The sequence below is a fragment of the Muscardinus avellanarius genome (assembly GCF_963383645.1).
Source record: "Muscardinus avellanarius genome assembly, chromosome: 1".
In the NCBI taxonomy this organism is placed as follows: domain Eukaryota; kingdom Metazoa; phylum Chordata; class Mammalia; order Rodentia; family Gliridae; genus Muscardinus; species Muscardinus avellanarius.
Window position 1 is genome coordinate 103,388,490 of NC_137786.1, and position 12,898 is coordinate 103,401,387.

Sequence of the window (12,898 nt, forward strand, 5' to 3'; positions counted from 1 at the left end):
TTCAGCTCAACATTCTTCTGTTTATAAGGCTGCTTGTCACCTGTAGCAGTGTTAATCCACATTTTCCCCAGTTTCTTTGAGACATCACTGATGGGTAGGCTAGGAATTGGGGGTAATACTAAAATTGGAACAAGAAAGCCAAAGGAGGCCTCTTGGGTTTATGGAAACCTTGAACTTTTTTTGTTTTATTTTGTTTCCCCTTTTTGAGAGACATAGATTTTCATTTCTCTTTCATAATGGGCCTTGTCCATCATTGCCACATCTTCAAATCTTTTTTCTCTTTAGCAGGTATGGTCTTCCATCTCTGAGAATTTTTTTTTTTTCGGTGTTGGGGATGTAACCCAGAGGTATTCTATCTCCAAGCTACACTGCCAGCCCTATTTTTTATTTATTATTCTTTATTTTGAAACAGGGTCTCACTGAGTTACAAAAGGCCTCACTAAGTAGCTGAGGCTGTCTGCGAACCATGATACTCCTGTCTCAGCCGCCCAAATGCTGGGATTACAAGTGTGTGCTCCCACACCCAGCTTCTCTGAAAATATTTAGAATGCTCTCAGAAGCTGACCTAAGCATCTGGCTGCTTTTAGTGCTTTCCTGGAAATTTTGAATAAAGAATAGACATGTTGTTCCTTGGTTCTTAGGACCTTCTCCACCCATGTTCAATTAATTTTCCTTATGAGGCAGAGTTGCCCAGTGCCTTGTGGGTCTCACTTGCCCCTGCACTGTCTCTGTAAAGCTAAATGCATTAAAAATGGCTCTCTAGAATTCATTTTTAATAAAAATTCTATGAAGGACAAAGCTATGGCTCCTGGGTGTGAGGTGTAGTGATAGAGTGCTTGCCTAGCATGTGTGTGAGGCTGTGGGTTCAATCTGTGGCACACACACACAAAGCATTAAGGGCCTACTGGCTAGATCTCAGGGTTACAAATTCTCATAAAAATGGCATAATCCCTGTCCTCCTGAGTTCTTGTTTTGTTTGTTTGCTTTGTGGAAGAGACAGGTATTATGCTTTAAAAAAAAAAAACAATAGTTATAAAGTTTTAAACTGTATTAAGTTCAGTGGGAGGAAAATGTGCTCTGAAATAGCATAGCAAAGGATCCTGGTTTTAACTGAGGCCTAATAGAAGACCTCTATTTGGAAATAACTTAAACTGAAAACTGAATGGTTTTTAAAATTAGCAAGCAAAAAGAAAGAGGAGAAAGCAGCTCTCCTGGGAAAGGAGGGCCTGTATGAAGGCCCATTGGCACAAGGGCTTGGCTGGTGACCACTCTGCAAGCAGTGGGAATGAGTGCAGTGAGACACACAGGAGGTATACAGGCCTGAAAACTTGGGCACCAGGAAAAGGGCTCCATGTTTTGCTTCAAGAACACTGCAAGGCCAGGCACAGTGGTGCACACATGTAATGCCAGTACTTGGAAGGCTGAGATAGGAGGACCACAGGTTTGAGGCCAGCTAATAACTCAGTGAGGTCCTGTTTCAAAATGAAAAGGGTGGGCCAGATGTGGTGGTGCACGCTTGTAACCCAGCACTTGGGAGGCTGAGACAGGAAGATTGCACAGGTTCAAAGCCAGCCTCAGCGACTTAGTGAGGCTCTTAGCAACTTAGTGAGACCCTGTTTCCAAATAAAGTATAAAATAGGTCTGAAAGTATAGCCTGGAGGTAGAAAAGCCCCTGGGTTCCACTCCCAGTACAACAACAACAAAAAAAAAAAAAAAGAAAAGAAGAGAAAGAAAGAAAAGAAAATTTGAAAAGGGTGGGGCTTGGTGGTACATGCTTGTAATCCCAGTACTTGGGAGGCTGAGATAGGAGGATTGCAGGTTTGCAGCCAGCCTCAGCTACTTAGTGAGACCCTGTCTCAAAGAATAAAAAATAGGGCTGGGGGTATAGCTCAGGGTAGAGTGCCCCTGGGTTCAATCCCCAGTATCACAAAAATAAAATAGCTGATGCTGGCTGCAAAAATAAATAAATAAATAAATAAATAAATAAATAAATAAATAAATAAATCAAAAGAAAGAAAAAGGAGCAGTGCAACACTGCCAGAGAATAGCTGGAGGATTAAAATTTTAAAAAGTTAAACCAGGCCGGATATGGTGGCACGCGCTTGTAATCCCAGCATTTGGGGGGCTGAGACCGGAGGATCACAGTTCGCGGACAGCCTCAGCTCCTTAGTGAGGCCCTCCACAATTTAGTGAGACCCTGTTTCAAAATAAAGAAAAAAAAATAGGACTGGGGTGTAGCTCAGAGGTTGAATGTCCCTGGATTCAGTCTCCAGTACTGAAAAAAAAAATGTGAATTAAGTGATAGTGAATGAAAAATAAAAGATTGATAAGTCAGTACACCTCTGATTAACCCACTAGATTAGTGCTCCTCAAACTTTAATGTGTTTTCAAATCACCCAAGTTATTATGTTGAAATTCCATATCACAAGTTAGGGTGCAGTAGACCTAGAGTAGAACATTTCTTCATGTATAACAAGCTCCCACGCCTATGCCATTGGCTCTCACACTGTGAGTTGCAGTTGACTGGACTATATTCTGTATCTGAAATTTCAATATGTTCTATCTTCTAATGCCTATCAAGCTTCTTGTGATCTGCATATTATCAACTTAAGTATTTAAAACTCAGGATTTTAAAAGCTGAATTGAAGTGTTAAAGACATGGATAAACAGATCACATATGGCTTTTCATCTCATCAGAAAATATATAAGCCGGGTGTGGTGGTGCACACTTGTAATCCCTGCTCTTGGGAGCCTGAGACAGGATGGCACAGGTTTGAGGCCAGCCTCAGCAACTTAGTGAGACCCTGTTTCCAAATAAAGTACAAAATAGGTCTAGGAGTATAGCCTGGAGGTAGAAAAGCCCCTGGGTTCCACCCCCAGTACCACACACACACACACACACACACACACACACAAAGATACTATACAGAAAGAGTGTCTAAGGGAGTAACTTGCATCTTTAGTGAAGGCTTACCTTGACTTTTACCTGCCCTGTTCATGTAATAGAGTAGGAATTCAGGATCTCAGAGTTTCTTGACCAAAGCACACAACTCAACTTATTTCTTTATTTATTACCTTAAGCATTGCTATTTTGTTTGGTGACTACAATCCTAAATGTAGAAAATTCAGAGCTCTTTATTTTGTGGTTAAAGTTTACGTATTTCTTGAAAGAGTTTGTGAAGTTTTGCTACCATTATCTCAATCATTTTATAAAGGCCCTACAGTGGTACACAGTCCAGCTTTTCTTATTTTTTCTGGGCTTTTTTTTTTTTAAGGGGGGAGGTATCTTCATTAGCAATGCAACTTCTCTCTGTCATATGAACCCAAGATTTTAGGAAAACGATTGATCAAGGGAAACATTTGTGAGATTGTGCTCTAACCAATTGAAATCATGCTTCTTCACAAAGACAGGGTAAAGAAATGTCACGTTGCTCCCTGCTTCTTAAGAAATGAAAGCAGCTGGGCGTGGTGGCACACGCTTGTAATCCCCGCGCTTGGGAGGCAGAGACAGGAAGATCACGCAGGTTCGAAGCCAGGTTCGAAGCCAGGTGCGTGCGCTGGCTTAGGAGACCCTGTTTCCAAATAAAAATGTAAAAATAGGTCTGGGAGTGTAGCCCGGAGGTAGAAGGGCTTCCAGGAACCCCAGTACCACCAAAAAAAAAAAAAAAAAAAAAGCAGAACAATGACATCTGTTTAAAGAAATAAAATTTGAGTTTTGTTTTGAAATTTTTACTAGGCAGAGTTAAACCAAACAGACACTAGCTCCTGCTCCTGTTGATTTGCTCTATTTAATTTAGAAAGACAAAAACTGGTGTGTGTGTGTGTGTGTGTGTGTGTGTGTGTGTGTGTGTGTGTGCCCCCCAAGCGCGCTGGGGATGGAACCAAGGGCCTCTGGGGGTGATAGGCAAGTTCACCACGGAGCTACACCCCTAACCTATAAAGCTGAAAGTATTAACAGCTCCACAGAAATCTAAACGCCCCCTTATGAGTGGGGTCCGGCTACTTGTCTGTCCTCCATCAAAACAGATCTGTTGGCGTTTTTCCAGACAACATTGCGTCGTTTTCGGTTTGGTTTGATCCCCTTTCTTGTGATCGGAGAAGGCGATTGCAGTGTTTAACGGGCCCTGATTTGGCTTGGAGACCTGCACCACAGCACCACAGCAGCGCAGGGCCTTAGTTGGTCTCCAGGCTGAGGCAGGTTTCCTCGGAACCGCGCGGCGAGGCGCAGCGGCGGAAACTCTGGAGGGCAGCCAAAGGAAAGTGAGTTGTGGCGCTGGCGCGAGCCCCGCTCCCAGCCCGGCGCTAGCGCATTCTTCGTGCAGTTATTGGCTGGGACTCTGTGTGCCGCTGTCGGCCAATGAAGTCGCTGGAGATCTGGCCCCGGCCCGGCCCCTTTCGGCGCCCCGGGATGAGACCCAGACTGAAGAGCCGGCGAGCAAATCAGCAGCACCCAGAAAGCCATGTCCGACTTCGCGCCCAGCGCCCGAGCGCTGACCGGCTGAAAGTTTCTCCGCGAGGCAGCCGGGACGATCCGGACCCCGCCGAGAGGAACTGCTGCTGAGTGAGATGGTCCCAGAGGCCTGGAGGGGCGGACTGGTAAGCACCGGGAGAGTGGTGGGAGTTTTGCTTCTGCTTGGCGCCTTGAACAAGGCTTCCACCATCATTCACTATGAGATCCTGGAGGAGAGAGAAAAGGGTTTCCCTGTGGGGAACGTGGTCGCGGACCTGGGTTTGGATCTCAGCAGCCTGTCCGCCCGCAGGCTCCGGGTGGTGTCCCGCGCTAGCCGTAGATTCTTTGAGGTGAACTGGGAAACCGGAGAGATGTTCGTGAACGAGCGTCTGGATCGGGAGGAGCTGTGTGGGACCCTAGCCTCTTGCACCGTAACTCTGGAGTTGGTGGTGGAGAAGCCACTGGAGCTGTTCAGCGCGGAAGTGGTGATCCTGGACATCAACGACAACAATCCCGCGTTCCCCACCGCGGAAATGAAATTGGAGATTAGCGAGGCCACGGCGCCAGGGACGCGCTTTCCGCTCGAGAGCGCGCAAGATCCCGATGTGGGCAGCAACTCTTTACAAACCTATGAGCTGAGCCATAACGAGTACTTTGCGCTCCGCGTGCAGACGCGGGAGGACAGCACCAAGTACGCGGAGCTGGTGCTGGAGCGCGTCCTGGACCGGGAACAGGAGCCGAGTCTCCAGCTGGTGCTGACGGCGTGGGACGGAGGGACCCCTCCTCGCTCCACCAGCCTCCCCATTCGCATCTCTGTGCTGGACGCGAATGACAACGCGCCCGCCTTCAACCAGTCCTCCTACCGGGCGCGCGTCCTGGAGGATGCACCCCCCGGCACTCGCGTGGCGCAAGTTTTTGCAACGGATCTGGATGAAGGCCTCAACGGTGAAATCGTTTACTCCTTTGGCAGCCACAACCGCGCTGGCGTGCGGGAGCTATTTGCTTTAGACCTTGTCACCGGGGTGCTGACAATCAAGGGTCGACTTGACTTCGAGAACACGAAACTCCACGAGATTTACATCCAGGCCAAAGACAAGGGCGCCAATCCCGAAGGAGCACATTGCAAAGTGTTGGTAGAGGTCGTGGACGTGAATGACAACGCGCCAGAAATCACCGTTACTTCGGTGTACAGCCCAGTCCCCGAGGACGCCCCCCTGGGCACTGTCATCGCTTTGCTCAGTGTGACGGATCTGGATGCCGGCGAGAACGGGTTGGTGACGTGCGAGGTTCCGGCGGGTCTCCCCTTCAGCCTTACCTCTTCCCTCAAGAATTACTTCACTTTGAAGACCAGCGCAGTCCTGGATCGAGAGAGCGACCCAGAATACAACCTCAGCATCACTGCTCGGGACGCGGGATCCCCTTCTCTCTCGGCCCTTACGACGGTGCGGGTCCAAGTGTCCGACATCAATGACAACCCTCCACAATCCTCCCAGTCTTTCTACGACGTTTACGTAGAGGAAAATAACCTCCCTGGAGTTCCAATACTAAATCTAAGTGTTTGGGATCCCGACGCCCCGCAGAATGCTCGCCTTTCCTTCTTTCTATTGGAGCGAGGAGCTGAAACCGGGCTAGTGGGCCATTATTTCACCATAAATCGAGACAGTGGCGTCTTGTCATCCTTAGTGCCCCTGGACTACGAGGATAGGCGAGAGTTCGAGTTAACTGCACATGTCAGTGACGGGGGCACCCCTGTCCTGGCCACCAACATCAGCGTGAACGTATTTGTCACTGACCGCAATGACAACGCCCCCCAGGTCCTGTACCCCCGGCCTGGCCAGAGCTCGGTGGAGATGTTGCCTCGAGGAACCGCGGCAGGCCACGTGGTCTCTCGGGTGGTGGGCTGGGACGCAGACGCAGGACACAATGCCTGGCTCTCCTACAGCCTCTTGGGAGCCCCCAACCAGAGCCTTTTTGCCGTGGGGCTTCACACGGGTCAAGTCAGCACCACTCGCCCGGTCCAGGACACAGATTTGCCCAGGCAGACTCTCACGGTGTTGATTTCAGACAATGGAGAGCCATCGCTATCCACCACCGCTACCCTAACTGTGTCAGTAACTGAGGAATCTCCGGAAGCCCGGGCGGAGTACCCGGCTAGTTCTGCCCCCCAGGAGCAGAATAAAAATCTCACCTTTTATCTACTTATTTCTCTAATCCTGGTTTCGGTGGGGTTCGTAGTCACAATGTTGGGAGTGATCATATTCAAAGTTTACAAGTGGAAGCAGTCTAGGGACCTATACAGAGCTCCGGTGAGCTCCCTGTACCGAACACCAGGGCCCTCCTTGCACGCGGACGCTGTGCGAGGAGGCCTAATGCCGCCGCACCTTTACCACCAGGTGTACCTCACCACGGACTCGCGCCGCAGCGACGCGCTGATGAGGAAGCCTGGTGCTGCCAGCCCACTGGCCAGCCGCCAGAACACGCTGCGGAGCTGCGATCCGGTGTTCTATAGGCAGGTGTTGGGCGCCGAGAGCGCCCCTCCTGGACAGGTAAGGGTTAGCAAGTCCTGCTTGAAACGTTTGGTTTCTGATTTCTGCACCGTGTTCAGGAAAGTATGGGGCTGTTTTTAAATGATGGAGATGCTTTTCTAATTATGCTCCCACACTTTCTTCTGGTCCTTCCTAGATCAAACTTAGTGGCTTTGCGAGGGAGGAGAGTGGTGAGCTAGAATGTGGTTTGTAGTCCCATTTCAGAGTGAAGGTATTTGACTTACCTATGGTCGCAGTTCACACCCTCAACATTCACTTGTCATCACAACTAACCAGTCTTGCTAAGGGGCACTTTGAGCTATCATTCAAAATCTCAGAACTCAGCTTAGTTCGGTATCATTTGTCTCGGGAACAGCTGAAGCCTATAAACAAGTAGCAGCTGCTAGGAATATAAAAACGACTTTGTTCGTCTACCTTTCAAATGTTTGCTACATCTGCATTACAACCAATGTTTCTCTGATAACTTTCCTTTGCCTACTTAGGTCTTCTACTTAATTCCCAGAGAATAATCTAGAAATGAAATAAAATTCTAGGTACCTTTGAATTTATTTCAAGCGCACTATCAGAAATAATAGTCATGTTACCAAATTTTTTGTTACAATAGTACTGCATGAGCATTGTAGAAAATTTAGAAAATACAGAAAACAGAAAGAAAAGGTAAAAATAACTATAATCCCCAAACTCAAAGAGAACCACTGCTACTTGTAAAAGTATTAATTTGTTTTGAAAATAAATCTAGACAACCTGAAAGACCATAAAGCACAAATGTACCTATGGCATTATTACTGATTCTTCCAGCATTGCTTCTTAGGTACACACATAATGTGAAAGATAGATGGATTCCTTTCCTTAGAAAGGTAAAGCATGCGTTCATTCATTCCGTACACTGTTGACTACAGTGCTTGCTTTGGAGAGAACTCTAACATAATCTCAATTGTGGGAGAGCCACTGTTATTCCGTTACTAAGTCACTGCTGCTGTTAAATCTTGCATTTGGCAGTTAGACAAACAAGGCTCTGCCACTTATGAGTCCTTGAACAAGTTACTCAGCTTCTTTGTTAAGCCTCATTCTCATATGTTAAAAGAGAATAATAATGGGTTTTATAGATCTAATGTGTGCTATATTGTGCATAGGTGTTTAGCACAGCGCCTGGAATAGCATATTTGTTTAAAAGTATTAGTTTATACTAGTATTATTTTTTTTTTTTTTTTGGTACTGGGGATGGAACCTAGGAGCATTCTACCTATGAGCTACACCCTCAGCCTTATTTTTTGTTCTTTATTTTTGTGGTACTGGGAATGAAACCAGGGACATTCTACCTCTGAGCTGCATGCCAACCCCTATTTAAGTTGCAGAGGGCCTCAGTAAGTAGCTGAAGCTGACCGCGAACCACTGTCCTCCTGTCTTGGCCTCCCAAGTACTGGGATTACAAACATGTGCAACCACACCCAGCTTATACTATTATTATTATTATTATTATTATTATTATTATTTGCAGTACTGGGGATGGAACTTAGGGGCATTGTACCTTTGCGCCACACCCCCAGTGCTATTTTTTATTCTTTATTTGGAAACAGGGTCTCACTGAGTTGCAAAAGGGCCTCACTATGTAGTTGAGGCTGGCCGTGAACCGTGATCCTTTTGTCTCAGCCTCCCAAATGCTGGGATTACAAGCGTGTGCCACCACGCCCAGCTATACCAGTATTATTTTAAATAGTTCTTCACGCCAGGCGTGGTGGCGCACGCTTGTAATCCCAGCATTCGGGAGACTGAGACCTGGAGGATCGTGGTTCGCGGAGAGCCTCAGCTACTTAGTGAGGCCCTCTGCAACTTAGTGAGACCCGGTTTCAAAATAAAGAATAAAAAATAGGGCAGGGGGTATAGCTCGGAGGTCGAATTCCCCTGGGTTCCATCCCCAGACCCCCCCCACACACAAAATATACATATATATTTCTTTGCCCACCTCAAATTTTAATCCTATGTTGGAATTGAGCAAATATGAGATCAGCCTAAGATGACAAAGTAGAAGCATGTATGGAAAACTAAGGATGAAAGCCAAACAGATGCACCTGCTGCTCTTCTGGTTAGCCTAGAAACAACTACCATTTTCTCTAAAACAATGTTCTCAAACTGGAGTGTACCATAGCATCACCTAGGGACCTTGTAAAAATTCCGAAGCCCAGGCTATACTCTAGACCATTTAAAGCACAGTTTGTGGGGTAGGACACAGACATTAGCATTTTTTGAAGATCTCCAGGGGATCATAATGTGCAGACATATTTGAAAATTACTTCCTCAGAACCTGCCAGTCCATCCTGCATTGTCCAACCTGCATTGTGTGTGTGTGTGTGTGTGTGTGTGTGTGTGTGTGTGTGTGTGGTGCTGGGGATTGAACCCAGGGGAATTCTACCTCTGAGATACAACCCCAGCCTATTTATTTTATTTTATTTTATTTTATTTTGTGGTATTGGGAATGGAACCCAGGGGCATTCTACCTCCAAGCTATATCCCCAGCCCTTTTTTTATTCTTTATTTTGAAACAGGGTCTCACTGAGTTGCAAAGGGCCTCTCTAAGTAGTAGCTGAGGCTGTCCTTGAACCGTGATTCTCCTGTCTCAGCCTCCCAAATGCTGAGATTACAAGCATGCACTACCATGCTCAGCTCCAATTTTTATTCTTTATTTTGAAATAGGGTCTTGCTGGGTGTGATGGTGAATGCTTGTAATCCCAGCACTTGGGAGGCTGAGACAGGATCGCACAGGTTCCAAGCCAGCTTCAACTACTTAGTGAGGCTCTCAGCAACTTAGTGAGACCCTGTTTCCAAATAAAATATAAAATAGGTCTGGGAGTATAGCCCGGAGATAGGAAGGCTCTGGGTTCCACCCCCAGTACCACCAAAAGAAGAAGTAGTAGAAGAAGAAGAAGAAGAAGAAGAAGAAGAAGAAGAAGAGGAGGAGGAGGAGGAGGAGGAGGAGGAGGAGGAGGAGGAGGAGGAGGAGGAGGAGGAGAAATAGGGTCTCACTAAATTGCGGAGGCCCTCATTGAGTAGCTGAAGCTGGCTATGAACCCGGATCCTCCTGTCTCAGCCTCCTAAGTACTGAGATTACAAGCCTGCCACTACACCTGGCTTGATCAGCTTATTTTTTAAGCAAAGTGTCATTCTGTTGTTCACGGAACCAGGAGCCGGATAGTTGGGTCAGGCCTAACTTCTAAAAAGTTCTAGTAGTTGGGCGTGGTGGCACATGCTTGTAATCCCAGCATTTGGGAGACTGAGAACAGAGGATCCCGGTTCAAGGACAGCCTCAGCTACTACTTAGTGAGGCCCTTTGCAACTCAGTGAAACCCTGTTTCAAAATAAAGAATAAAAAATAGGGCAGGGGGTATAGCTCGGAGGTCGAATGCCCCTGGGTTCCATCCCCAGACCCGCAAAAAATAAAAATAAAAAAAATGTTCTAGTAATCTCATTTTTCAATTTTAAAGTATTATATTGAATAGCTATAGAAGAACACTGTAAGAAAGACATAAGATGGTATTTCAGTCATCTAAAGAGAAAATATTTCTAAGCCATTAGCACCTGGGTAATTATTTTCTAACATTCTAGAGCTGGGCAATAGAAATTAGGTTTCTCTATAATTGTGATGATAATAATAGGTGAATATACTAAAATCTATCAAATTGTCCACTTCAAATAGTTTAACTATATGCCAATTATGTCTCAATAAAGCTGTTTTAAAAAAGAACATGCTTGTAATCCTAGTACTTGAGAGGCTGAGACAGGAGGATCAGGTAGGTTCAAAGCCAGCCTCAGCTACTTAGTAAGACTCTCAGCAACTTAGTGAGACCTTGTTTTCAAATAAAATATAAAATAGGTCTGGGAGTGTAGTCTGGAGGTAGAAAGCTCCTGGGTTTCATCCCCAGTACCACACACACAAAAAAAAAATCTAGAGGTAGACCAAGCATGGTGGCACACACTTGTAATCCCAGTACTTGAGAGGCTGAGACCAGAGAATCCGGGTTCGTGGCCAGCCTCAGCTACTTAGTAAGGCACTCCACAACTTAGTGAGACCCTGTCCCAAAAAAAAAGAAAAAAATATCACCCAGGCATGGTGGCACATGCTTGTAATCCCAGCATTTGGGAGGCTGAGACAGGAGGATCATGGTTTGTGAACAGCCTCAACTACTTAGGTGCTTTGCGATAGATAGATAGATAGATAGATAGATAGATAGATAGATAGATAGATAGATAGAGGTGGAAACTGGTATGGTGATGCACACCTGTAATCCCAGTATTTGGGAGGCTGAGACAGGAAGATTGCAGGCTTGAGGCTAATCTCAGCATCTAGCAAGACCCTTAGCAACTTAGATCCTGTTTCAAAATAAAAAGAGCTAGCTCAGAGGTAGAATGTCCCTGAGTTCAATCCTAGTACTAGCAAGAAAACAAACAACAAAACAAAACAACAACAAAAAAACCTAGAGGTGGTACTGGGGATATAGCTCAGTGGTAGAGTACTTGTCTAGTACACATGAGACCCCTGGGTTTGATTCCCAGCACTGGAAAAAAAATTAAAGAAAATATAGAGATGAAAGTTGGGCGTGGTGGCATATCCTTGTAATCCCAGCATTTGGGAGGCTGAGACAGGAGGAACGTGGTTTGAGGACAGCCTCAGCTACTACTTAGTGAGGCCCTTTGCAACTCAGTGAGACCCTGTTTCAAAAAAAATAAGATTAAAAAATAGGGCTGGGGTGTAGCTTCAAGGTAGATAGCGCCTGGGTTCCATTACTAGTTCCACCAGTTCCACACACACACACGTGTGTGTGTGTGTGTGTGTGTGTGTGTGTGTGTGTGTGTATTCAGAGGCTGAGACAGGAGGATCACTGGTTCAAACGCAGGGCATACTAACATAGTGAGACTCTACTTCAAAAAAATGTTTTTTGCTGGGCGTGGTGGCGCATGCTTGTAATCCCAGCATTCAGGAGGCTGAGACCGGAGGATCGCAGTTCGCGGACAGCTTCAGCTACTTAGTGAGGACCTCTGCAACTTAGTGAGACCCTGTTTCAAAATAAAGAATAAAAAAATAGGGTAGGGACTGTAGCTCAAAGGTCGAATGCCCCTGGGTTTCATCCCAAGACCCGCAAAAAAAAAAAAAATTAATTTAAAAAAGTGTTGAAGGCCAGATGTGGTGACACATGCTTGTAATCTCAGTACTTGGGAGGCTTAGATGAAAGTCACTGGTTTGTGGCCAGCCTCAGTTACTTAGTGAGGCCCTCTGAAACTTAGTGAGACCTTGTTTCAAAATAAAGAATAGAGACCCTGTTTCCAAATAAAATATAAATTGGTCTGGGAGTGTAGCCTTGGAGGTAGAAAGCTCCTGGGTTCTATCCCCAGTGGAACACACACACAAACACACACATACACACACACACACACACACACACACACACAATAAATAAATAAATAGGGCTGGAAGTGCAGTTCGAGGATAGAACTCTGAGTTCAATCTCCAGTACCCCAATAAATAAATAAGTAAATAATAAAAATAGGACTGGGAGTGTAGTTCAGAGGTAGAATGCCTCTGGGCTCAATCTCCAGTACATATACTATATATTTAAAAGGGCTAGGAGGCCGGGCGTGGTGGTGCACACTTGTAATCCCAGCACTTGGGAGGCCAAGACAGGAGGATCATACAGGTTCAAAGCCAGCCTCAGCTACTTAGTGAGGCTTTCAGCAACTTAGCGAGACCCTGTTTCCAAATAAAATATAAAAAAGGTCTGGGAGTATAGCCCGGAGGTAGAAAGCCTCTGGGTTCCACCCCTAGTACCACCAATAAATAAATAAAAATAAAATAAAATAAAATAAAAGGGCTAGGAGTATAGCACAAAGGCTGAGGGTATAGCTCAGAGGT

The 12,898-nt window shown here is 46.0% G+C and overlaps 1 protein-coding gene across 20 annotated transcripts in view; it reads left to right on the forward strand.

The window, feature by feature from the left end:
- Positions 1 to 12,898, forward strand: part of LOC308274983 (protocadherin gamma-C4) — a gene marked incomplete at both ends in the record, with an annotated part of 798,148 nt that overhangs the window by 756,549 nt on the left and 28,701 nt on the right. Inside the window, one exon of one of the 20 annotated variants that reach the window (XM_080712997.1) lies at positions 4,567 to 6,996. The exons of 18 other annotated variants lie outside the window; for them this stretch is intronic. In XM_080712997.1, coding sequence (XP_080569123.1) covers positions 4,567 to 6,996 — 2,430 coding nt within the window. Of the gene's footprint in view, positions 1 to 4,566; positions 6,997 to 12,898 lie in introns of those variants that run through there. One more of the 20 variants, XM_080712996.1, reaches the window with a different exon arrangement.